The sequence below is a fragment of the Chlamydotis macqueenii genome, chromosome 2 (genome assembly GCF_036417535.1).
Source record: "Chlamydotis macqueenii isolate bChlMac1 chromosome 2, bChlMac1.mat, whole genome shotgun sequence".
NCBI lineage: Eukaryota > Metazoa > Chordata > Aves > Otidiformes > Otididae > Chlamydotis > Chlamydotis macqueenii.
The window spans coordinates 51,649,260-51,674,876 of record NC_141557.1 but is presented as its reverse complement, the minus strand read 5'-3'; the positions used below and the strand labels follow the sequence as shown (position 1 = coordinate 51,674,876).

At 38.1% G+C, this 25,617-nt stretch overlaps 1 protein-coding gene across 3 annotated transcripts in view; it reads right to left on the bottom strand.

Annotated features, from left to right (window-relative positions):
* Positions 1 to 5,103: 5,103 nt before the first annotated feature.
* The window catches only part of DPY19L1 (dpy-19 like C-mannosyltransferase 1), a 56,784-nt gene continuing 36,270 nt past the window's right edge, over positions 5,104 to 25,617 (bottom strand). Inside the window, exons 15-24 of one of the 3 annotated variants that reach the window (XM_086742972.1) lie at positions 25,190 to 25,291; positions 23,387 to 23,458; positions 21,882 to 21,931; positions 20,758 to 20,782; positions 19,519 to 19,638; positions 14,049 to 14,223; positions 13,130 to 13,229; positions 11,642 to 11,767; positions 10,586 to 10,653; positions 5,104 to 5,726 (exon numbers count right to left, since the gene is read on the bottom strand). In XM_086742972.1, coding sequence (XP_086599098.1) covers positions 5,710 to 5,726; positions 10,586 to 10,653; positions 11,642 to 11,767; positions 13,130 to 13,229; positions 14,049 to 14,223; positions 19,519 to 19,638; positions 20,758 to 20,782; positions 21,882 to 21,931; positions 23,387 to 23,458; positions 25,190 to 25,291 — 855 coding nt within the window. In that variant the 3' untranslated portion in view covers positions 5,104 to 5,709. Of the gene's footprint in view, positions 5,727 to 8,737; positions 10,654 to 11,641; positions 11,768 to 13,129; positions 13,230 to 14,048; positions 14,224 to 19,518; positions 19,639 to 20,757; positions 20,783 to 21,881; positions 21,932 to 23,386; positions 23,459 to 25,189; positions 25,292 to 25,617 lie in introns of those variants that run through there. The other 2 variants (XM_086742971.1, XM_086742973.1) reach the window with 2 other exon arrangements.

The following is a 25,617-nucleotide window of genomic DNA, read 5'->3' as shown; positions in this document are numbered from 1 at the left end:
CAAAACAGTTGTCTGGCAAAACATGCTCTGAGGACAAAGCACGTGAGCGTACCGTGGATGAAATATCTGAGCCAGCGTTACGTCTGGCAGCGACCTGCTGTTCAGATACACACCTTCCCTCTGACTGCACAGCACACGAATGCAGTCTTATGCATGTCCAGACACCAGAAACCCCACAAATGTGTCAAAGTTAATCCCTCCAAAACTAGCAAAGCCCAAATTAAGGTTGTGTGTGACTGCTAATTTACCCTTTCTTCCTGCACGTGGACATAACATGACATAGAACAGAATTACTACCACCAAGTATGTTTGTTTTATATAGTACACAGAATAGACTACACTGATCAATTTTTATTCATTAGTTTACCTTATCCCAAGTGTTCAGTGTATGGCCACACACTTTCTTTACTCCACACTTTTCAGAGGTGCTGCTGTAGATTTTTGTGTCGTACTCATCATTGCACCATGAGCTTGCATTAGACACATCCATGAAATTATCTCCCTGACACCCTTGTGAGGAAGCCCATCCTTCCAGCCCTGCAGACACAGAGAAGGAGTTTCACATCATCTGATCTAAATTTGTGTTTTCAAATCAAACCTCGTGATAGTTTCACAGGCAATTGCGAGTGCTCAGCACTCTTTACAGCAGATTCCACTTGTATTGGTGAAGGAGTTCAAGACTGGAGAAGCCTTGTTCACCACTTAGTTTGGTTGACTTAGTTAAACTATCACCATAAAACAAAGAGGGTACAACATGGCTCAACCACCTCTCAGGAAATAACTTGCCATGTTACAAAAGAACACATCACTGTTTTCCCTCAGAACTGTGGGACTCTCCAGGTAAATTGGAGCCACAAATGTAGACACAGCCCTACACTTCACATCCTCGCTGTCCCTAGCCCAGTCCCCTTGAACCTGTGCTCTGCACAGAAATCCCTTGGCTCTGCGACTTGCCTTTCCATCCTGCACTGAAGTCTATGGCTTGACACATGGCGGCAGATCCCACAGCCCCTTGGCAGCCCCTTCCCCAGTGCCTCGTGCCCCTCAGCCAGCCTAGGGGAGGGCCACTGACCACAGGGCCTGCGGCTGGACCTGCCTGTGCTGACTCAGCACTTCCTCAGTAAGGGGTGAGGTGTGCTCTGCAAGGGCTGCAGCTGCAGTGATCACCTCCAAGCCCTCGAGGCAGGGTGGGCACCATGGAAGGGGCAGGGAGATGCATCCACTCCTCCAGCATGGCCTGTGGATATAGGGCAGCAGAAGGGCTTGGTTCTGCAGGGGGCAGATGTTGGGCATGTCCCGGCTCCTTGCAGGGGGGTGGGACTAGATGACCTTTGAAGGTCTCTTCCAACCCTAACCATTCTATGATTCTATGATTATGCCTTATGGAGACCTTGGTATCTTGATACTTTTGGATGAAAGGTCTCTCTCTTCCTCCTATGTGCAGAGCTGTGGGAAAAAACTTGGAAATATTAGCACTTGCCAAAGGAAAAAACCTGGTAGCTCTATGAACAGCAAAACCTGTTGTCCTTAGCTTCCCCTCCCCTTTCCTTTACCACAATAACCCCCTTTTCCCTATATCCTCACTACATCTGCGCAGGCGGGAGACAACAGTGGTGCGGTTGGGGCAGAGGTACTCAGGCAGCTAGGTTCTGCTGGTTTTGCAGTGGGGCAGGTAATGCTGGTATCTCTTGCCTTCTTCCTCCTGTCTGCCAGAAGCTGTAAAAAATGATCTTTGAGAGCTCTACCTTCCCATCGAATTTATAGAATCATAGAATCACAGAATGGTTAGAGTTGGAAAGGACCTTCAAAGGTCATCTAGTCCAAGCCCCTGCAAGGAGCAGGGACATCCCCAACTAGATCAGGTTGCTCAGAGCCCCGTCCAACCTGGCCTTGAATGTTTCCAGGGATGGGTCTCTCAGAGTAAAATTAACATTTTTTTTTCTTCAAGTGTTCACCATTCATTTTATTTTTAATATAATTTGTTTTTTTTATAAACTCAATGAAAAATAATAAATTATTAATATTTTTCTCTAAGAGAATGTGTTCACTATGTTTCTCCTTAGTCTCTCAACTCAGTCAGAGAACAGTCCTGGAAGCGGTACTACAGCTTGTACAAATTATGGGGTTTAGGCTTCAGTAATAGTGAGGAAGTAGAAAATCTCTACCTCAGGGAAAGTTCAGTTTATTCTCCTTTAAATTCTTCAAAAATCAAAGACACGTGCTAGTATATAGACAACAAAGTTTCATCTAGTGAAACAGCTAATGAAACAAAGTCTGAGGAAAATGGGCTCCTGCGTGTTGGAAAAGCAGATGAAAGCGACCTCCCCAAAGTCACTGGAGTGGCACGTCAGTGACATCTTACCTGGCAGTGATACCTGCTATAGATGAAATCTGATGGAACACTGGCATGTCAACTGTGTAGGTCTGCATGCTCCATGGTGACAGCCCACAGCATAGTACGTAACCTTCCCAGCTCTGAGCATGGCTTTTGGATGGACCTTACTGGTTGCTTGTTGTCACTCATCTTTTCCTCACAATTGTGAATCACGTAGTCACACAGGAATCAATGAAGTTCATTTACAAGGTCTGCTTCCAAGAACACAAGTAACATTCAGAAGGATTTGCTGCAATGGACTTCTGCCACTGATTGTGCAGAAATAATAGACACAGAAAATTCAATAAGCATAAACCCCTTTTACCTTAAAATGGTCTTGCTGCTCACTTACTCTCTGCTATCAGCTCTGATGGCAACAGCCAAGGGCAGCCTGCAGTCAGGCTGTGCCATAAGGAAAGAAATATGAAAGGGTATCAAGAGACCAGAAACTGATGAAGAATGTACTCTTCACCCTCAGTTGCATTTCCAAACTGTGTGCTTCCCTCCTCCTTGGTTCTTACCCAGTGCAATCTGACCCATCAAAAACAGATCAGTGTGATTGTCTAACGCTGCGATACACTGTCGGAAAAAGCCTTTTGGCTTTTTGGTCATTTTGTCAGAGGAAATTGCCTTGATTTGTGAAGTTTTCAGTGAAATGTGCATGTATATTTTCTGTATTTGCTTGTTATAGATTTGCAGAAGCAAGTTCCAGAAAGGACTGTAGACATGTACAGAGCAGCAGCAGTGTCAAAAAGCATCACAGTTTTTATCAATTTGTGAAATGTAAATAGGCGAGCACATAGCAGATAACTTTCCATCATAGTTGCTTGCTCTGCACAGATCATAGAATCATAGAATGGTTCGGGTTGGAAGGCACCTTTAAAGGCCATCTAGTCCAACCCCCCTGCAAGGAGCAGGGACATCTTCAACTAGAGCGTGTTGCTCAGAGCCCCGTCCAACCTGGCCTTGAACACTTTCAAGGATGGGGCATCCACTTCTTCTGGGCAGTTAAGCTGGCAAACAACAGTGCCATGAAATAACATCACCAACCACAAATAACTCAAATTTTGTTGTTATAAACACTCCGGTTATGTCGTCCTCTGTTTCAAAAACTCCGAGTCCAGGAGGGATTGCATAGGCAACATGTTCATTAAGCACAGCTCTCCACGAAAGCTATCCAACTGAGATACTTAGCATAGCAGAACAACATCCTCCTGCTTCTTCTTCAGTGTCTTGTCTCAATGTACTTTATTATAAGCCTCAGAAAGGAAAAAAAAAATGAAAAAAGAGAAAAAGGAGCCTCAGAGCAGAAGGATTGTGTAATTCTTCATGTGGCAGCAAAAAACAATTACCAAGCTCTAGTCCCGCATTCAAAGCAGAAGAGCAGCTTGAAAAAGCGCTCATTGAGGATCAGATTTTTTTTTTAAACTACAAATTTTTATCCTGAAACATTTCCAAGACTTACTGTAGCTACTGTTATACAAATAACACTGAGAAAGATACTAGTAGGATATCAGTTTCTCTCTTTTTTAAACAAGATTTGGAGGTTAAAGTTTTGCTTTAAGCAGCCAATTCTGGGAGACTGGCCTGACCAATATTTCTTTCTGGAAGCTGGGCCATGACTGTGCACCCTAGAATGAAGGCACACAAAATCATTCACGACCTTTGAAAAGCCAGTCCTTCATCTCTTTTGTGCTAAAGCGTGTTCATTATGTTCCCAGAGACTAACAATCCTGATAATTCCCCATTTTTCGGCTACAACCTTGAGAAGCACCCTAATTCTAAATAGTCTCCTATAAAATTGGTAATAAATAAGAGTATTTTGAGTGCAGAAAGTTCTTTCCTCTCCAGTGTGCCTCCTCTGTGCTCTTCTACTTGGTTAAGGGAATTAGATAGATGAGACTACACCCCTTCCAAGGGATTATACCATGAAACAGTACACAGCATTTCTCCAAAGGGCTCTTAAATTGCAGTCAAAGTACGGGAAACTCGATCAAACCACCACTCTGACACAACACAAGATGTCATTCTGATTCATAGTAGCTTGAATCGATTCTTCAGTAAAACACACTTCTGGACTTCCTGATGAGGTTAGTAGCAACGAGCTTAGTCTTCACTAAAAATAAATCCAGCTCCTACCAGGTCAGTAGTTCAAGACCACACAGAAGACAACACGGTCTGATCATAGCTGCGATACACCCACTTTGGTTCCTATCATTACAGCGCAGCAGAGCACCTGTGTCACAGAAATTAGCTGAGATCTGCTACATACAGAATTTGTAGCCAAGAAAGTTATTTTCAGACCACATGAACAAACACAAAGGACGTGTGTGTGTGTGGTTTTTTTTCCTCCACCTGTGCTTGTTACCCTTTCTGTGAGGTCCTGATGACTGTGTGTACTCCAGGTTCAACCTTGTAAAAAGTCCAGGCTCTTTTTAATTCATGGATAAATGAATTGCAGAGCAATGGAGAATGACAACAGACAGGAACACCTGGAAACATGGACAGCTTCCATCACCTAGTTCATTGACATGAGCCAAGGATTTTGACAAGGTTTAGAAAAAACAGGTCACATCAGGAAGACACAAAAAACCTTCTCTCAGTTTCAGCTATTCAATTTTGCTCAATTCTATTCTGTTCAGTTTTATCCCATTTCCCAGCATTGAAGTGAGACAGAATAAGGTGAAATAGAACACGGAAAAAAAACCCAGAAAAACACATTTCAAATACAGTCTGACTTTATTAAAACCATGTTTCCTTTCAGCAGTCCTGCTGCACCTTGACAACGACAATATTTATGCTTTTCAATTTATTTCAATGGAACTTTATTGCTTCACTACTTCCTCATGTGTAAGGACAACCTTACAAAACAAACCATCAAACCATCGGTGCTGACAGATTTCTTTCTAGATTCAATTATCAATTCAGGTGCACATCAAGGGTTCAAAGGCAGGCAACACGTGTCACAGGCTCCTAATTCAAAAGCATCTTTACCATCCCTTTTTATTTCAAGCAAAAACTTAAGGGATGAAACAAACCTGCAACTATTCAAGTAAACAGCCAAGACCTTATTAGTTTAAAAATTAGTTACAGATCATGACAGCACCACTTGCTGAGTAACATTTGATTGATTTTAAGCATTGAGGGCAGTAAACTCTGAGGTTAAAATGCTGAACTAAGAAGTCGTTGAATACAACTTGCTTTTGATCATCTTGTTACCATTTCTCCTTTCTCAACATATTTATTCCTTTTAAGTTATGTAATAACACAAAAATGGCCAAAAAGTGCCAAATCAAAGATGCTGTATGCAGCAGCGTGTAGCACGATAATTGCAGCTAAATCCAGCAAGGATCTAGCACAAAGAAAATTAAGGTTAAGGAAAACATCTACTCCCAGCGCTTTTATACAACTTGTGTTTCGGGTTGAATGGCCTTTGAAATATTCCAGGAATACAAAAATTTCTACTCTACCCAGCTACTAAGCTTGATTCTAACTTCAGCTTATTTTTATGAGCAGTGGAAGATAAACCTCCAAATATAGATGCATTATATTTTCATAATCAAAATCAAATAAAAGCAAGGCAGTAATTCAAGCACCATCCTAAAGCTAATTCAGGAAAAAAAAACAGGTGGCCTCCTACTCTGGGGTATTTTCAACCTTTGCTACCTTTTTTTAGCTAAGAAAAACAAAATTGGATTTTTAGGAATAGTTAAACTATAAAAGCCAACCCTTCAGAAGAGGCTAGTTGTTGGTTTTTTTGCAGAACTCGGGCAGAGATGTCTGCAGCAAAACACTAACTGCTTGCAAATAATGTTTACTAACTGCATCCTAAGACACTCTAGGGACCTGTAGTCAGAGAAGCTGAGCAACCAGTTGCTCAGTAACATGAAGCTGATACCGCTCAGGTGCCTGAACACAGCAGTAATTAGTAATGAAGGTAAGAATTTGGTGCACTGGCTTTGAAAATAAGCATGGTCAAGCCTGAAGAATGAACTTGAGTGACTTCCTTCCTTTCAGATGAACATCAAAAGGAGAGAGGTTTTCCCTTTAGAAGCCGTCCTGTTTCAGGCTCAGTGTTACCTTTAAATTAGATCCAGTAAGTGTTTTTGTGTCCTTCAGGCTAAAAGATAGATCTTGCTCTTTGTGACAAACAGGCAAAACAAGCGCTACTTGCACTGCCAGAATCAATTCCTACATTGACAATCTTGACAGGCTGGAAGACTGGCCACAGGGATTCTACCCGAGTCCTCAGCCAGATAGGAAACAAGTATTATTCATTCACTCTGTGCGTTCTATCCATATCTCATGATGTCTTGGCAATTACATGCTGTAATAGGAAGTAACAAAGTTGTCAAACTACAACATGATGAACCACTCAAAAGCGAATGATTTCAGACATTATATGAATTTTGTCTGTAATGGAGAATTACAGCACAAGATCAGAAACAAGCCAAGTTGCTGTGAAGGCAGGACATTCTGCCTAACCCTCTAAATCCTTCTACTCCAACCCAACAGGTCAGCTTAAAGCTCTGCTACAGACAGTTTATCATAATTGCTGACTTTGTACAGAAATAGAAGTGCTTGTGTCATACAGATATAGCAGAGAATTTGTTTATCATAGCACTGAGAGGTTTCACTGTGCATGCAATTCCTGCACAGCTGATCAATTCTCAGATTTAGAAGTTCTGCATGCCATTTTATGCCCCAAGTCTTAATTTCACTCAAAGTATAATTATTCCTTAACATCTAAACTCTATTAATATTCAAACAGTAAAATCTTCCTTTCACACCACATCTGCCATCCTACTCTTTCCTCATAGTACAATAATAAAGCTTACAAAGAAAAGCATTAGTTAGGATTTGGATTCCTTTGTCCTTATTCATTTGGGTTTAAAAACATGATGCTGTTTTACTGCATCTTTCACATTATGTAACAAACAACAGCACTCATAGAAACTACACAACAATGCAATTTGAAAACACAGGTCCCAAGTCATAATCAGCATTTTGTAATTGCTTTCATCAATGCTGATTTCTGACAACCCTGTTTATACTCTTCCTTACGTATTTGCTTTTGCTGAAGGAGTTTACTTCACTTGGAGCAAGTCCTGTGTTGTGAAACTCAATGTCTTAATCATAAAAATCCAAGATACATCGACTGATTTAGTTTCACTGTTTAAGCTGAATTGCAAAAACAGGCAAAAGCAAAGGCATTTTTTTAAACAGTAGGTGAGAATGATGAAGTGCAAGGCAGTAGTGAATGGGGACTTAGCACCTTTTTTTCACAAAGGTGCCTCATTTGGTCTCTTTACTAAATATTACAATTATCAGAAGTTTGATACCAAATTGTAATTGTGCCCATTGTACCGAAGAAATTTATTGCACTCAAAGGTAGCAATGTTTCAGATTCCAACAGAGAAATCTGTGTGATTCTAATATTATTAGAATGTCATGGAAACTGTTTTCAGGTACCGAAGTGTCCCACTCCTGTGCCTGAATCACGTCAAGGCCAGTGCATATTTAAAAATGAACATACTCGAGTTACCAGATTTACTCATTAGGATCTTCCAAAAGCAAAAACAACTTCAGTGAGAGCTAAGAAATCTCAAACTTCTGTTTTCTGGTTCAAGTGCAGTGATAAGCATAATGTTAATATGGTGTTCCTACATGTAAAATGTTGTATTATTTAAATTCAAATTCCTTCCCCTTTGGAATTGAGAGCAAATTACTGAGATGACAAGAAATTCATAGCATGATACATACAATTCAAGAATCCCCACATTTCTTCCCTACAATTATATATTGCATTTTTTTACTTCATATTTTTCCATTACTAGATTTTATCATCTTAACATTACATGACAATAATTACTTGGGTTTAAGACCAGTTCAAAAAAAGAATGATACAATATCCCTTAACATAAGCTGAAAATTTAGTGTCTGGCCACGTACTCAGTAACAACAGCCTCACCATAAAATGAGGAATATTTTTACTAAAGTTCACCTTCGAACCTTAACTTTCAAAAGTTTCTAAATTCTACCAGTATTTGGGCTTCACTCTTGATTACCTGAGTTTAGAAACCTAGAACAAAAAGAGAATAATTTTGAACTGTCTTCCAAATTAATTTTGCTTGTAAATAGGTATTTGACGTCTTCTCACTGTCTTTTCACATATTCCTGCACTGATATTCCAAACAAAAAGGAGGCTGGAAAGAGGTGTGTGAGTTTGGTTTAATTATCTGAAGCACTTCCATGCACTGTTTAGTTGAGGGTTTAGCTTCAATCATATCTGCTGAGGTAAGTATATTAAACTTCAGTCTAATAGACTGAGAGCAGAAATGTAACATCCATCAGAAACATGAGAACAATTTCCATCTTTTTTATTTAACCACACAAGTACATGTCAACAGTTGGCATAAACTTCATAAAAATACAGTACCTTTTTGTGCTGTAACACTAGTCACAATGTTTATATAAAGACTTTTGTCCTGCTTCCTTGAAATCAATTAACATTTTAAAAAGTGACTTCCCAAAAGCCCTTTTTGTGATAGTTTCCTTATAGAAATTTTTCCAAAATCTAGTCTGTAAAAGTTAAAAAGCTAATGCACTTTCAGCCATTCTCCCTCACTCTCTCAATAAAACAGATTTAAAAAAAAATAAGAAGTCTTAGAATACTGATCAGTTGTTACATTACTACTTTATCATAGGTTTCCATTTAACTGATACTGTTACAGGCATGACTGATGTTATTCCTATAGCATCTAAGTTGCTAGATGCTATTAGGGCTAAAAAACTCAGTTATAACAATAGATTGATGTCTGAATAAAAAAAAACCAAATGCCAAAAAAAGCCAAAACATGAATGATATACAGAGAAACATTAGACTTTTGAAGTCTTATACTGTAGAATCATCATTACTGTGATAATTCCCAATAGCAATAAACATAGAAAAACTCTATCAAGTCAGTTAAACGACTACAGGGTGTCCTTGCACTGGGTATCTCGGAAAGGGAATTCTCTGAATTCTTTATTACCTACAATGTCGGTGTGACACCAAGATAACACAAAAACTGCAGAACCAGTCCAATAATGTTGGAGCAATTATACCCACACGACTGACTATATCCATATCACAACTGGGTAAAATTTTGTTTTTCTTTAATGCTGATGATAAAACTCAGGCGGGATCTAGTGCATGGGGAAATAAAATAGGGCATAAATTTTGAAAGTAATTTCTTATCAGGTTAGGCGCTGAAGGTCTAGTTAAGGCAGTGAAGGAATTATTTTAGTATCTTTCTAAGGCTATGATAGATTTTTCCTGAATAAAGCATTTTCCCTTAAAAATTTCATGTGTATTATGCCAGCTTATTCTGAATGCATAAGACTGCTAAAAATCCTTGGACACTGAGAAGCTAAACTATTGCTCACTGCAAACATTACCCTTATTAGTCTTCTTTTTTTAATATCAGCAAGATTGCAAGAACATGCACGTAAATAATGAAGTTTCAAGTCTGCCTACAAACTTTTGCATTTCAAAAGCAAGCTTAAAAGCATGTTTTAAGTGATCCAAAAACGATGAATGTTCTTAATCCTCTCAAAGAAAAAAAAGTACTTTTCCCAGATATGACTAGTGAAACTACACAACTTTTAAAGAGAATTTCTAGTATCACCTTGCCCAGAAGGGAGATGAGTAACGTAAGCGACATGAGAAATGTGATGTCAGATGCTATAGCACCATTCCTTTGTTCCTAGCTTCTAGCACCAAAGCTTTAAACAAACGTGCTTTGCTAAGACATTCTGACAGTCCCATTTCACAATATCATTGGTTTTGAGAATGGAGTTACTTTCCATAGCTACTTTTTAACTCTTTTTGGATCAGTGTTAAGTAAAATGTGCAAACATATAATCATTTGCATAGCAAATCTTAAGGGACTGACCCTGAAATAGATATCCAAACTGTTAGGTTTAAGATATTTCTATAATCAGAATTCACTGGAAGTGGTAAAAAATAAAATACACATTTTTCCATTTTAAGTCTAGTAGAAAAGGTATTTCTGATTTAGAATTCTTATAGTTACTAGTTTAAAAAGCTGAAAGACTGATGGTTCTTTGCATTGAAATGTTATTCCTTTGGAATCTTCAAGACTCTGTAATTGCTGTTTTCAAATACTGTGATGAAATACGGCCTAGAATCCTTGCTCATAAGGGTACATAAAGGAATTTTGCCACTATTAGTAGGATCTTCGACATCCCAAATTTCAGGCATACTGCAACCAGGCCTAGAAAACATGAATATGGAAAGAGAAATAAAGAAATGCCATCAAAAACCATACAGCTTGCCAAACTCAGTTTTATAATCCCCTTATGAATCTTGACTGTGCCATCTATATTTTTTTAAGTTTGTCTTTACACTAGAAATTCTTATCAGATTACAAAATCAATAAATATAGTAGTAATTTAAAAAACAGTATTGAGAATGTGTAAAATTTGTCTGCCCTTATGGTTATATAATTAATAAGAATAAATTTGGAGGAGGATATAAACCAACTCATATTATACAACATACATTACCAGGGACCTTTAAAACTTCCTATAAAATGGAGGGTGATGTCCACACTCCTAACATTTCTAAAGAAAACTCAATAAATAAACCACCTTTTTCTGGAAAAAAAAAAAAAAAACAAACAAAAAAGTAGTAATTTCTTGCTTTTTTATTAAGGCACATAATCAAAATAAATTCCCTGCACAGTTATCTTTCAAAGTTAGAATTACTGAGAGTTTCCTAGTTTTGTCAAAGAAAATAGCACAGAACAGATTAATTTCATTTTATTCTAAATTCAAAGAAAATAAAATAAAAATCCAAACAAACAGTTTTCCAAAGGCCAAAAAAGGGGGCGGGGGGGAAGCATAGCATAATATTGTGGTGCTCAAACTATCTTTTATTCTGCATCTTTTATTCATACTAGGCTTTCATTACACACACACACTTCCTGCCATCACAGAACAATGTCTTGTTTCCTTTGTGAATCTCTTCTGCATTTACAGTAAAGTTTAAAAATACATACAACACAGCTCTTCAGGTGCACACAAAGACCACAAGGTTGCTAATGTGTGTAAAGTTAATAATACTTATCAATATCTGGAGATGCTGGACAAAAATGTATTTTGGACACAGATCAACACTTCAAAACTACTATTTGATATGAACCTTATGCTACATATTTGAAGAGCATACCATTCTTAGGAGAAAAGAGAGAGATTACTCACTTTTTTCTGCTTACACACAATGACTCTTCTAGAATGTAGTAATTCACTCCTAGTTTTATCAATTCTCTTTTTACTTCTTTTGCAGGTTTTCGACTGTACATGGAATACACTACTTTAGTCCTTGCCCTTCAAAAAGAGAAATATAAAAGTTAGCTAGCAACATAGCATGAAACTGTAAGCTTTAACTTTAGACTGGACAGGAAGGCTTTTTATTTCACAAGACAACTAGGCTAAAACAAAGTAATAGTGCCATTTGCTTTAATGTGATAATGATTTCAAGAACAATGTATACAGCCCTTTGATTTTTCTGTAGCAGAGACAACTTTGTAACAAGATCCATGGTTACTGTGAACAGAAATGTAAAGATGTCAAAGCAATGCATTCACCATACAATATTCAAGGCTAGAAATGACCTTGCTTGGACTGGAGGTGATCAGAAGAAACTGCCCAGTCTGTTCACAAAAGGTCATACTCATTGCCCATGTTCGGACTTTTTTAATGCAGAGTGCAAGACCTGATGTCTGCTTCTGCTGAATCAAGCAAAAACATCACTTGTAAACCCTGACCCTGTTTATATTACCTGGCAATATCCTCCTTTGATTGTGCAAAGCATGACATTGTTAACTCCTGTTCATTTTCTCATACTGCACCATCTCTAGCTTATTTTCCCCAAACACACCCTGTCCTATATTTCTGTAGTTAGATACTGGATAGAATATTTCCGTTGGAAGGGACCTACAATTATGATCTAGTCCAACTGCAGGACCAGCCCAGGGCTGACTAGAAGTTAAAGCCAGTTAATGACAGACACAGAACTAAGGACACAAGGCATGTAAAATGAATCACCTCCTTTTCTCATTTACCACTCTCTATCATGTTTTTTTCTTGTTATGATTTTTTTTTGACCAGTTTTACCAAATTACAAAAAAAAAAAAAAGATGCTACAATATATTAAAATTAAAACATGAAATTAATGACCTTTTCAGATAAATCAATTTCAATTCAGAAAAATAACCTGACTTTGAAAATAAAAAAGTACAAAACTCAGTAATTCCATTACAAAATTTCAGTTTCAAATAGTCTTATACTTCAGTAATTAGAAAAAAAAAAAAGACAACTAATCACAGAAAGATAATAGGAAAAACTAAACTGGCCATCTTGAGAAAAAAAAAAACATTGAGTCTGTCTACAACATCAGGAGTAACTAGAAAGGATATAATACTACACATTAATCCCAATTCCATAATTACAGTCTGATTCTTTTGTATATATGTTTGAAATTATATCTATCCTACAGTACATCCTTTCTGAAAAACACAAAACCTGAAGAAGCACTGTATGTGTTTTCAATCTGACTGAAATAACAAATCAAGTTCTACGGGGTTTTAAAACATTTTACAGCATAATGTGATGCCATTCCTACTGTATATTACCAACACTAAGAGAATTAGTAGCAAATAAAACCAGATTCTTAACTTCAAAATTCACCTTAATCCTGCATCTTCATAGTGAGGATGATTTACAATAGGACGAAGTGTAGACAGTTTAACACTTGCCATTGTAGGCATTGCTCCTGCAAAAACTGCATCTGAAATACAGAATGAAAGGCATGTTTGAAAGGAAGAATCAAGCAGTGAAAGCAGAGAAGCAATCTTCACATATCTAACCAGTAAGTCTGTAGAAAAACATAAAGAGGGTAGGGTACTGTTTTTGAAAAGGCCTTACATGGCACCAACAGGAGATGCACAAAACATTTTTTTTTTCTCTTAAAAACCTTGAACTCAATATAAGTCATTCAATAACTAAATATCTAAGAATGGAGATTTAATACATCTTATTTTTCTTTGATTGGTAGAATAACATATTTGTTATGACAACAAGTTTTTATTTGTCACTTCTTACACCATTGCTGAATCAGCAATGAAATCTCAGTCCACTCTGGCTTTAAAGTATCTTCCTGCTAAAAAGGTAACTACCTTGTTTCCAGCTAGTTTTCTGACACTTGTACTGATTTTAGTAAAAGCACAAGTGCAAATTCAATGCACACACTTTGAAATTTATTCTAGCAAAATTTTGATTGCGGACCCACACACAGCACCACTGTAATATAAGTAAAAATGTATTTTAATTGGACTTTGCAAAAACACTTTTATTGTGAAATACTACATCAGTGGCTAGAACCTCCAGACTGATAGCCTGGAGTCTAACAAAGCAAGCTTTTGGTGGGTTTTTTTTTTCATTTAAGATAGCTTCTATATGGACAAGTATATGCAACTAAACCATGGCTTTAGGATAGTCCCAAGGCAAAGCCACAGATAGTAGCAATACCTCTGCAGTCATTCATACCAAGTTCTATCGTTGCATTTCACAGTAATTGGGGAACATCATACATTATTAAGTAGTTTACCTTGTCTGGTATTGACTTGTATCCACTCTAAAAGTTCCTCCTGTGGCAAATTGCTAAACTCTCCCATGATGTTCCACTGAGTTTGAAGGTTTGCTGATCCCTCTATTGCCATCAATGCTAAAATAGCAAAGACCAACGTTTTGGGCTGGATTTTACAGAAGAGCCATCCAAACAACTGAAATGCAAGAATCAATTAATTTCTAGACAACAATTCCATAATGTTACATGAAGCACAATTCATTTTTATTTCTCTATAAGGAACCTAACATATTACAATATGAAACATCTCCGCCATTGCTTCTCCACTAAACTTCAATGAGACTTCATAAGAAGTATTCATGTTTACCAAATCTAGGGCATTGTATTTGTAATTGTACAAAAAATAAAATTTACATTAATGTAGCTTTTAAAGTTGTAGTTCAAATGTCAAATTTTGCAAGTCAAGACAATTCAATAATGCTAACTGCACTTTTACAGTATCTTACCTCCTATTTACATCATTTCTAACTGTAGTATATGGATTAGAGATTGTACTGCAAACTTCTGAAAATTAATCAGAAAAGCAGACTTTGGGGATATAAGGTTGATGTTGCTCTATATCCTACTCTTCCCTTTCTTGAACTGAAAAAGATGACCCTTGTATATTTTCCTAAAGATAGTTTGCTGAAGGCTCTAAGCAAATACTCATAAATATGTGAAATTGGTAGTTAAGTATCGAATATGCCACCTGGAAGTTTAGTACGAGCAAGGACACTATCTCTCATCCATATTTGACTTAAACCTTAAATATTACAAAATATTAATTACTTTTTACTTTTAAAGCTATTGTTAATTCGAAGCAATGCTTCATATTTCAAAAATATCAAACCTGCACTAAATAAATACTTTTCATTCTGAGTATCCTTACCCATTTTTTTTAAATTAAAGTATAAAATGATAAAATAAAGTTTCACAGTAAACCTCCCACTAGGCTGACTACACCGATTAGTAATGTATGTTACCTTTGTTATAAACTAACCACAGACTACTGTAGATGATCTAAAATGTCAAGGAACCTCTCCAAAAATACAGTGTGCTCTACTCTCATCCTCAAAGAATTGCTAAACACTCCAGTAAGAACAGCAATACTATGCAGGCAAACCAGATATGCCTTACTACTATGTAGGTCTGGAAGGATAAAGAGAAATGATCTGGAAGGATGAAGGGAAATGAATTCATTTGTACGCTGCTCTACATGAGGAAACCTCCTTTTTACCAACAGTTGCAAAAATCTCACTTCAAGAACATGTTAGAATTTGGGAATTCTTTATTGAGTTCCATGGCTTTTCAAATCAAAGAAAATCACATTCCTATAATGCTTTTATAAAATGTCATTAATGTTCAAATTATCTAAATTTAACACTATTTTATTTATGTAAAGAGCCTAAAATGGTCGAACATATACACAATGCAAACGAAGTGTTTCTTTTATAGGATGCTGTTCCTCATGTGGTTTTTATATTGATTCAAGGCTTTTTATTTGTTTTTCTCAAATTAATACATTAAGTCTTTCTCCAGCTATTTTCCTTTGCTTTCAAAATTTCCATTCAGGATAGTATAATTCCCCCTAATATGGGGCAGCTGGTCACTTACAATTTTCTGCACAGAACTGTCCAAATTGCAGTAATCTAAAGCCTTACCTTCCCTAGCATTCCAGACCTATCTCTTTCAAACCAACTATGCCTTCACAATGCTGCAAAGGAGGAAGAAAAGGTCACAGGACCTGAGCCATTTGGTCCAACAGGGGCAGCTCCCAAAATAGGTTAACATTTGCATTTTTAGCTTCTCAAGAAGCTTACTCTTGCTCTACAACTATAGGAAACAGCAAGGGCCAAAATGCAGTTGGAAACAGAGAAAAGAAAATATTGCTAAAATACTCTGAACCTGTCCTTCTTCCAATATTTACACAGTGATAACATGGCACCCTTGCAAGATTCAAAAGGCAACGGTTATAAATAGCACTAGTTTTCATTAACTGGCCTGAGGACTTTAGTTGCAGTACTAAAACAAAAAGCATAATGATCCAGGAAGAATTACTGTAGTGCCATTACTCAGCTGCTTTAAAAAAAAGAAATACAAAGATCACCAGCTGAAAACTTTTACTAACTTGCCATGTAGCGGCTAACTTACTATAAGGAAAAAAGCAAATGCAGCTACATATTAATAGAAACCATTCCTAGCAGTTCATCTTGCAGTCATTACCACTTGCAAGGTCCTTTTTCCTATCTTTCAAAGGTTATTTCTCTCCATATGGGAAAAAAAAAAAAACAAACAACTCAGTTCAGACGTTTTTGGTTTTCAGTTCACAGAAGGCTGAGAGGCTTTTTTAACTGTGGCACAAAACACAGAAATATTTTTAGTTCTAAACTTCACCCAGAGGAAAGTTCTATAAAAAATTTTCAATAATAACAATGGAGAAAAGCCCATCAATTTTATTCTAGGAACATACAGTTTAAACAAGAAGACCTAAGAACAAATTAACTTTGGATAGAGTTAATTTATATTGTAATTGTTCTCTAGAAATTGTATCTAAGAAGAAAATAGACTTTTTTGGTTTTGCTTTTCTGACTTGTGACAAGTAACTTAATTTCAAATTACTCAGAAACACTTTGTGAAAGTTCATTTAGAAAAATTAACCACAGTGCAACTGCTATTTATTAAACAACCAGATCACCTAAGAGGACACCAATACTTCAATAACAACTAACTAGAAGTTGAGAAATATTGTAAGAACACCTGTGAATCTTAAAGAATAGCAGAAGTGTAGAGGAATTTCAATTTCTGTTGAGTCCCACTACTCAGTTACAAGGTGAATAAAGTTACTTTTTAAAGAGGTTTTGACACGTTTTTAGCATTTTATGTGTTCACTGTACAGATTCGTTTGATGCTAGCAAACACTCAGCACTTTCACCTAAGACAACTAACAAAAGAGACATCAAGAAAGTGATGAGCACAACATTTAAGCAGACTGATACTGTGTATCCTGTTCAGCATTATCAAGAACTTCCCTGAAAGAACATCCAGGGAAGCAATCCCATTTTCTGGGAAAGAATAATTTGTTCAGCTGCCTTAACAACGGACAGCTTTCTCCTCTTTGTATAATTCTGTCTCATTCATTCATCCATCTTCAAACTGTATAACACAGCTGTTAGATGTTGTGCAGACAGTAATTTCCTTCACCATATAACCCTAATTCACCTTTAGGGCAGGCTTCAACCACAGATATTGTGGGAAAAACAATGTCTATTGGGCACTATAGTCTGTATCACACTTCACATACACAAGGCAGCCAGAAATGTATGCACACCATCAGTTCTGACACTCTAGATTTTCACCATTGAACTTTGTAATGTTACTCTTGTATCCCTTCCATTTTCAAGGACAGCAACCTTAACAACTCAGGTTTTTTACTAAAATCCTAATTTTCTTCCCCAGCCATTGCTAGTTTCCCCACTCTATCAAATATCGTTCTCTTTTCCTTCTTCCTCATTATGTCTGCCACAGTTCTTAGCACTGGATTATTTCTCCTACTCATCCTCCTGGTGGTGTTCTCCATACAGACATTTTCATGAGTTCCCCATCTTATTTTCCCAACTTATTTTCTTGTTAGTAAGCCCAGCTCACTATTAATCATAATCTTTCACTCTTTCAATGGACAATACTTACTTTGGGCAATGCAAATAACACTTTCCACAAAAATCACAACACGGCTGAGGCTGGAAGGGGCCTCTGAACGTCGTCTGGTTCAGCCCCCCTGCTCAAGCAGGGCCATCTATAGCCAGTTGCCCAGGACCATGTCCGGACAGCTTTTGAATATCTCTGAGGATGGAGACTCCGCAACCTCCTTGGGCAACCTGTGCCAGCACTTGGTCACTCTCAGAGTGAAAAAGTGTTTCCTGATGTTCAAAGAGAACATCTTGGCCTGTCACTGGGCACCACTGAAAAAAGCCTGGCTCTGTCCTCTTTACACTGTCCCTTCAGGTATTTGTACACATTGAGAAGATCCTCCTGAGCCTTCTCTTCTCCAGACTGCATAGTCCCAGCTCTGTCAGCCTTTCCTTATAGCAGAGATGCTCCGGTCCCTTAATCACCCTCATGGCCCTTCACAGGACTGCCTCCAGTATGTCCATGCCTCTCTAGCACTGGGGAGCCCAGAACTGGTCCCAACACTCCAGTTGTGGTCTCATCACTGGAGAACAGAGGGGAAAGAATCTCCCTCAACCTGCTAGCAACGCTTCTTCTAGTGCACCCCAGGATACTGTTGGCCTTCTTTGCAGCAAGGGTATACTGCTGGCTCATGGCCAGCTTGCTGTCCAGCAGAACTCCAGGTCCTTTTCTGCCAAGCAGCTTTCCAGCTGAGCAGCCCCCAGTAGGCACTGGTGCTTGTTGTTGTTACTTCCCAAGTGCAGGACTTGGTGCTTCCCTTTGTTGAACTGCATGAGGTTCCTGTCAGCCCATTTCTCCAGTATGCCTAAGGTCCTGCTGGATGGCAGCACATCCATTTGGTGTACCAGCCACTTCTCCCAGTTTTGTGCCATCACTAAACTTGCTGAGGGTGCGCTCTGCCCCATCACCCATACCATTAAAAAAGATGTTGAAGAGGACCGGACCCAGTATTGACTGCTGGGATACATCGCTAGTCACTGGCCTTCAAATCAGACTTCATACTAGTGATCACCCCCTCTCTCAGCTCAGTCCTTCAGCCAGTTTTCAATCTACCTCCCTGTCTGCTTCCCAGACAAAGGACTGCTTACCGTACCTTTGCTGCAACTGCAAAGCTTCTAAAACAGCTATTTAGATACAGATTCAATCAAGTTCACTTCTCAAAAACAAAGATACTGAAACATGGAAAGCCAATTCTAAGATCTTTTAGATCTGGAGAAAATCTAGTAACATTTCATGTTATGGATGATTTCAAGCTAGGAAAATTAACTCTGAGTTAGGCATACAACTTTTGATTTTTAAGGCTGAAATGTTTTCAACATGCAAGACTTCAAAACTATACTTCTGGAAAGAATTAATACACAAAAAATATGCAAAGCAATAAGCTCTAAAGAGCTGTGAAAACACAGTGTAAACAAGTCGAACACTGTTTGGATAAAAGTAATAGTCAATTAAAAAAACTTGCAATGGCACAGAAATGCATAAATACAGTAAAATCCAGTGTATGTCTCCCTATGCTCAAGCTCAATACAGAGCATATTAACTGATACAATAATGCAATTGGACAAGTTGCATAAAACAAGACATTTGCTTTATTTGGGGAGAGAGCAGAATGGAATAATTTTTTTTGACAGGCAATATAATCTGGTTTATTTTTAACTGGTACACTCAGATTCAGCAACTACACACACAGAAATTTGCTTTATGACAAATATCTGGCTAACACTGTAAGTACTGAGATAGACAGAGGACTAAAAAAAGACCTTACCTGTTTTGAACACACCAAGGAAGCCATAACGCATAGATGTGGTGTCAAAAACAGTTTTAATCTCATTATTAAAATCGCTAGGACACCGTATGCCAACAGCTGCAACGCATGGTATACCAGCTGCAAAAAAAAAAACATAAAAACAAAACAGTCACACAGAAGCATAATATTTGCATACTTCTTATTTGTGCCTTAAACACAGACCTTCACTGTCAGTATAGCTTAAGTGACGAGCTTGTCTAAAAAAAGAGTCCAAGTCAAAGTAAAGATCTTCACATTTCAGATAGCGATAAGGACTTCCTGTTACCTGTTTTGTAAAGTGCACATAGTATGCTAAGGTATGGAACAACAGGAAGGACAAACATTAACACCAAAAGGAGCTGGAGAAATGGCTAGCTATGCAAAGGATCCTGAAACATAAACAGGCAATAACATATGTAAAATCTCTTGTATAACCTCTTTATAGCAGTGAAGAGATCTTGCTATTTAATCCCTAAAATACCTAAGTACGAAATGAAAGAAGCCAATAAAAATTATACTTGGTACTCACACAACCACAAGCAGTTTGCTTTATTATTCTCACAAAAGGTTAAAAAGTATCAGAGATGTCACCCACTACTCCTAGCATTGAATCTATGTTACCTGTGGAAGTGCTGTGGTAAATCACAGAGGCATTTTTGCAATCAGTGCTTTTATCTAGCTAATTGATATCATATTTTGAATGGCATGAGATTTCTCTCATAGCACAACCACAAATAAACTGCTGTTAAGATTTGCACTATCCTTGCTGACTCAATTGCAAATAAAGAAACCACATAAGAAAGCTGTCATTCAACTACATTTTTTTTGCATAATTTTATTAAAAGAACCATGTGTAGAATTATTTTCACTATGGCATGTTTCAAATCAGAATTTTAACGCTATCCATCACATGAAACCCTGGTAAAGGAACCAACCTCCTTCTCATTCTATATATAGGGAAAATGGAAGGTCCAGCGTAATTTCAGAGTCTGTACTGCTACAGCAAAAGCACAAAAGACTCCTCTCTTGTACTGCCACCCCACCATTAGCTAGTATATTTTTTTGTTCAACAGTCCAGAGTTATTCTGGTGAGGTACCGGACTCAAGATGTAAATATTTACCTTCAAAGAAAGGACACATTCAGGATCACACCATTGCAATGTGTATTTCAAAATCACATTAACATACAAATAAAACCACGTAGGAAAAGAATCTTACCTCACCATGGTTAAAGCGTTCCTCTCTGAATAAAAACCAGAAAATCATATTATTTGTTTACGTACTACAGAAGCACTGGTTTTACTTTAAAGTAATCTATAGTTGCACTAGACAACTGAACTAATCTAGTAAGCATGAGTCAGCACTCACACAATTTTCTTCCTCTTTATAACAACCCTTGAAATATATTTCAAATCACTAATTATCCCTCTCAATCCCTGTATCTATTTAGAAATCTGAAAATTCATTTTAGCAGATTTTTAATTACTTCCATGAATTATTTCATGGACACAACAGCTTATTTAGAGAATGAAAGTTCAGTAATGTAAAAGAGAAAGAGTACTAGTACCAAAAAAAGAGTCAGTCATCTACTCAGGTACTACCTAGGTTGGTTTTGGACTCTCAGAAGGAAATACAAATGAGAAAAGAGTCTGAATCCTGTATACTTTTGTTCTCCAAAAACTTCTGTGAAGAGAGGTTGCTGAATCCTGCTCACATCTGTTAAAATTTTGATAATGGCCATTAGACTATAGAAAGCAGAGATCACTGAAATTATTAGTGATAAATTAAAACAGGAAGCAACAAGATATGTCAGGGAAACGACAACATTCAATGGCACAAATTGATTGCTCTTGAGCACAGCATCAGCAAGTGATGTCAAATGGCTGTGACAGGTAGAGCATGTATTACAGATATGTAGAAAATAAAATTAATACAGTTGGGATCCCTTCCTAAAGATGAAACTCAGGTATCTTTATAACCTGGAAAAAAAGAATGAGGAGGAAAGAATTTGCATTCACTATTTATAGGAGAAAGCTGAATAGGCACATAAACAAATATTGTTTAAGAAACAGAGCAGAAAAACAAATTATTAAATAGAAAATCTGGGGTTAAGAGGGTTAAGATGTCTAAAACTAAGTTCAGCAGCTAAACTTAGTTTTAGACACCCTATAAAAATATGACATATAGTACTTTCAAGCCATTCAGTTACTGAACTGTATAGAATTTACCCTTCAAAAAGGACAAACACATTGTAGAATTCTGAATTATTTGGCACACAGCAAATCAAATAAACTTCCAGCAGAAAATCCAGTTTTACATTAAAAAAAAAAGACCACACTTACTTTTCATATTGGCCTGCCTGAGATAAGGCCCATATAAAATATTTAATTGCCTGAAGAAAACAGGAGCCAACAAAAAGTATGAATAAACTTTCCAAATAATTTTAAAGCATTTTCAACATTTGCTAAATTAAACTACTCCTGGATAATCTCATTTTGAGATAATGCTAAGATAAAGACATGTAATATTTTAGCTAAAAATTATTTTTGAGGATGTTTAATTAGCCAGGCAGTTAACAGTTATCCCATCTGTTACTGTGTAAACTGTAAGTTGTTTTTACACAAATTATATATAATCAAATTTGCAAAAACAGTTATAAACTTCAGTTATAATACTCATCAGCTAAATGACAGAAATTTTTCTGTCTCTTAACCTCAAAGTAAGTTTTACCACTGACTCAAGACTGGACCTTTGCAAAAATCTATGTAAAGAGAACACAGAATTTTAAGTAAATATTTTTGAAAATATGTATTTTATCTAACTGTATTGGTTTACATGGCAAGGTTTCAGTAGCAGGGAGGCTGCAGGGGTGGCTTCTGTGAGAAGAAACCAGGGGCTGCCCCCATGTCAGATAGAGACAGATTCAAAACAGATCTAGCACTGGCCAAAGCTGAGCTCATCAGCGACAATGGAATTGCCTCTGCCGACATCATGTTTAAGAAAAGGTAAAAAACACTCTGCAGCAGCTTTAAGAGAGAGCAGTGAGAAAAATGGGATATAAATAACCCTGCAGACACCAAAGTCAGTGAAAGAGGGGTAGGAGGTGCTTCAGGCATCAGAGCAGAGGTTCCCCTGCAGCTTGCCGAGAAGACCATGGTGATGTACGTTTTCCCCCTACAGCGCACGGAGGACTGTGGTGGAGCAGATACCCACCCTGCAGCCCATTGAGGACCCCATGCCAAAGCAGGTGGACATGACCTGAAGGAAGCTGCAACCCATGGAGAGCCCCACAGAAGAGCAAGCTCCTGGCAGAAACTGCAGCTCATGGAGAAGAGCCCACATAGGAGCAGGTTTTCTAGCAGCAGCTGCAACCTGTGGGGGACCCATGCTGGAGCAGTCTGTTCCTGAAGGACTGTACCCTGTGAAAAGGGCGCATGCTGGAACAGTTCTTAAAGAACTGCAGCCTGTGGGAGGGACCCACTTAGCCTGGAAAGAAGGGAATGGGGATGAGGGAAGGTGGTTTTAGTTTTGTTTTTGTTTCTCACAATCCTATTTTTATCTTCAATTGGCAACAAAGTAAATTAATCTTCCCCGACTCATGTCTGGTTTATTCATGACAGGAAATCGGTGAATGACCTCTCTGTCCTCATCTTGACCCATGAGATTTTTCAACTCTTTCTTCCTCCTTGCCCTCAGGGAACACGAGCATGGCTTGGTGGGCACCTGGCAGCTAGCCAAAGTTAACCTACCACACTAACTTCTTCCCATGTCAAAATAAACAGTGATCTCTTAAAAAAAATAAAAAAAATAAATTCAAGGTAAAGGTGATTGACCTTTAATCACTTACCCTTTTGATGATTACCCCAAAAACCACCAGAACAACTGGTAATAGCAGAGTCTTTGTGTATCTTACTGGAGTCTAAAATGGAAATAAACTGCATTAATTGCTTTCCATCCACCTATAATTACTCGCATGGTCATTTTAAAGAAAACAATATAAAGAGTTCTTCCTTGAGTAAAATGTCAATTTTAAAGTTCAACAACAAAGTAAACTTAAAGAAATTCAAATTTAAACTCCACACAGCAATCACATTAGAGGTCATAATACTGGGGTCATTAGTACCTGTCACGAGTGGCATCCCTCAGGGGTCCGTGTTGGGCCCGGCCCTGTTCAACATCTTTGTCGGCAACATGGACAGTGGGATAGAGTGCACCCTCAGCAAGTTCGCCAATGACACCAAGTTGTGTGGTGCCGTCGACACGCTGGAAGGGAGGGAAGCCATCCAGAGGGACCTTGACAGGCTGGAGAGGTGGGCCCGTGCCAACCTCATGAAGTTCAACCAGGCCAAGTGCAAGGTCCTGCACCTGGGTCATGGCAATCCCAGGCACAAATACAGGCTGGGTGGGGAATGGATTGAGAGCAGCCCTGAGGAGAAGGACTTGGGAGTGCTGGTAGACGAGAAGCTCAACAAGAGCCGGCAGTGCGCCCTTGCGGCCCAGAAGGCCAACCTCATCCTGGGCTGCATCAAGAGGAGCATGGCCAGCAGGTCGAGGGAGGTGATTCTCCCCCTCTATTCTGCCCTGGTGAGACCCCACCTGGAGTACTGTGTCCAGTTCTGGAGCCCCCAACACAAGAAGGACATGGACCAGTTGGAGAAGGTCCAGAGGAGGGCCACAAAGGTGATAAAAGGGCTGGAGCACCTCTTGTATGAGGACAGGCTGAGAGAGTTGGGGCTGTTCAGCCTGGAGAAGAGGAGGCTCCGGGGAGACCTGATAGCGGTCTTCCAGTACCTCAAGGGGGCCTACAAGAAAGATGGGGAGAGGCTGTTCAGTACAGCCTGTTGTGATAGGACAAGGAGTAATGGTTTTAAAATAGAGGGGGGTAGATTTAGATTAGATATCAGTAAAAATTTTTTTCACACTGAGGGTTGTAGAACACTGAAACAGGTTGCCCAGGGAGGTCGTGGAAGCCCCAATCCCTGGAAACGTTCAAGGCCAGGTTGGATGAGGCTCTGGGCAAACTGATCTGGTTGGGGATGTCCCTGCTCCTTGCAGGGGGGTTAGACTAGATGATCTTTGAAGGTCCCTTCCAACCCTGACCATTCTATGATTCTAAATTACTCCTAGTTCTTTGGTAAGTCATCCAAAGACTAAAAGTAGATTGTATCCTGTCTGAATTTCAGTATGAGTCAAGTAACCTATAAATGTTCTAAATGCCTATTTAGATATCGATGAACCAAAAAGAGTCTACTAACGCCACATTACGAAGCTGCAATGCTCTTCTGTAGTCTGAATCTACCACACAAGACCTTTGCAGCTCTCAGTACATTTTCCATATACTCAAAACCAGCTAGACAGCCACATAAAATCTTAAGTTTGCAGAAATGTAACTTTTCATTTATCCCTGAGCAAGCACTACTTTTATTCAAGCAAGCACATTTCTTTCAAAATATGGTTTTGTTTTTTGCTCATTTAAAAGCAATAAAACCAGTTACATTTAGCTTAAGTTCATTAATGTGTCTAAATTCACGAATAAGCACTTGAACTTACGACAGCAGTAGGAGGTTACAGCTGTCAGATGTTTTAATTTATAAATTAAGATAAAACAAAAGGTTGCCTCTTCCATAATCATCTATTTTGATCAAATTACCTCTTTTTCCATGAAGTCAAACTCTGCAGCACAGGTATACATTAATGTATCAAAATCCTTGTAGCCAATAAATTTAGATTTTAATATATTTCCTATATGAGCCTGGTAGGATATACAGAAAAAAAAAAAGCTGTAGTAAGCAAAAAGAGTCCTATTTTCCACAACAGAGTAGCATAAATATACACGACATTTTTAAGTAGAACAGAAGTTTATATCATTTATAATGTTATTACAAGAGCACCAAAAATATATTTCCAACATATTAAATGACATCTTTGACTGTAACTGTAATAAAAAGCAGAAAGCAGCAGAAAAAGGGTGTTACCATTGCAACTAGGTTCAACAAGAATATAGCATTGCATGCTTGTATTTTAAGGTATAAGCTTCTCATCTTTTACCCCTTGATGCACATCTGCAGATAGGTTTTT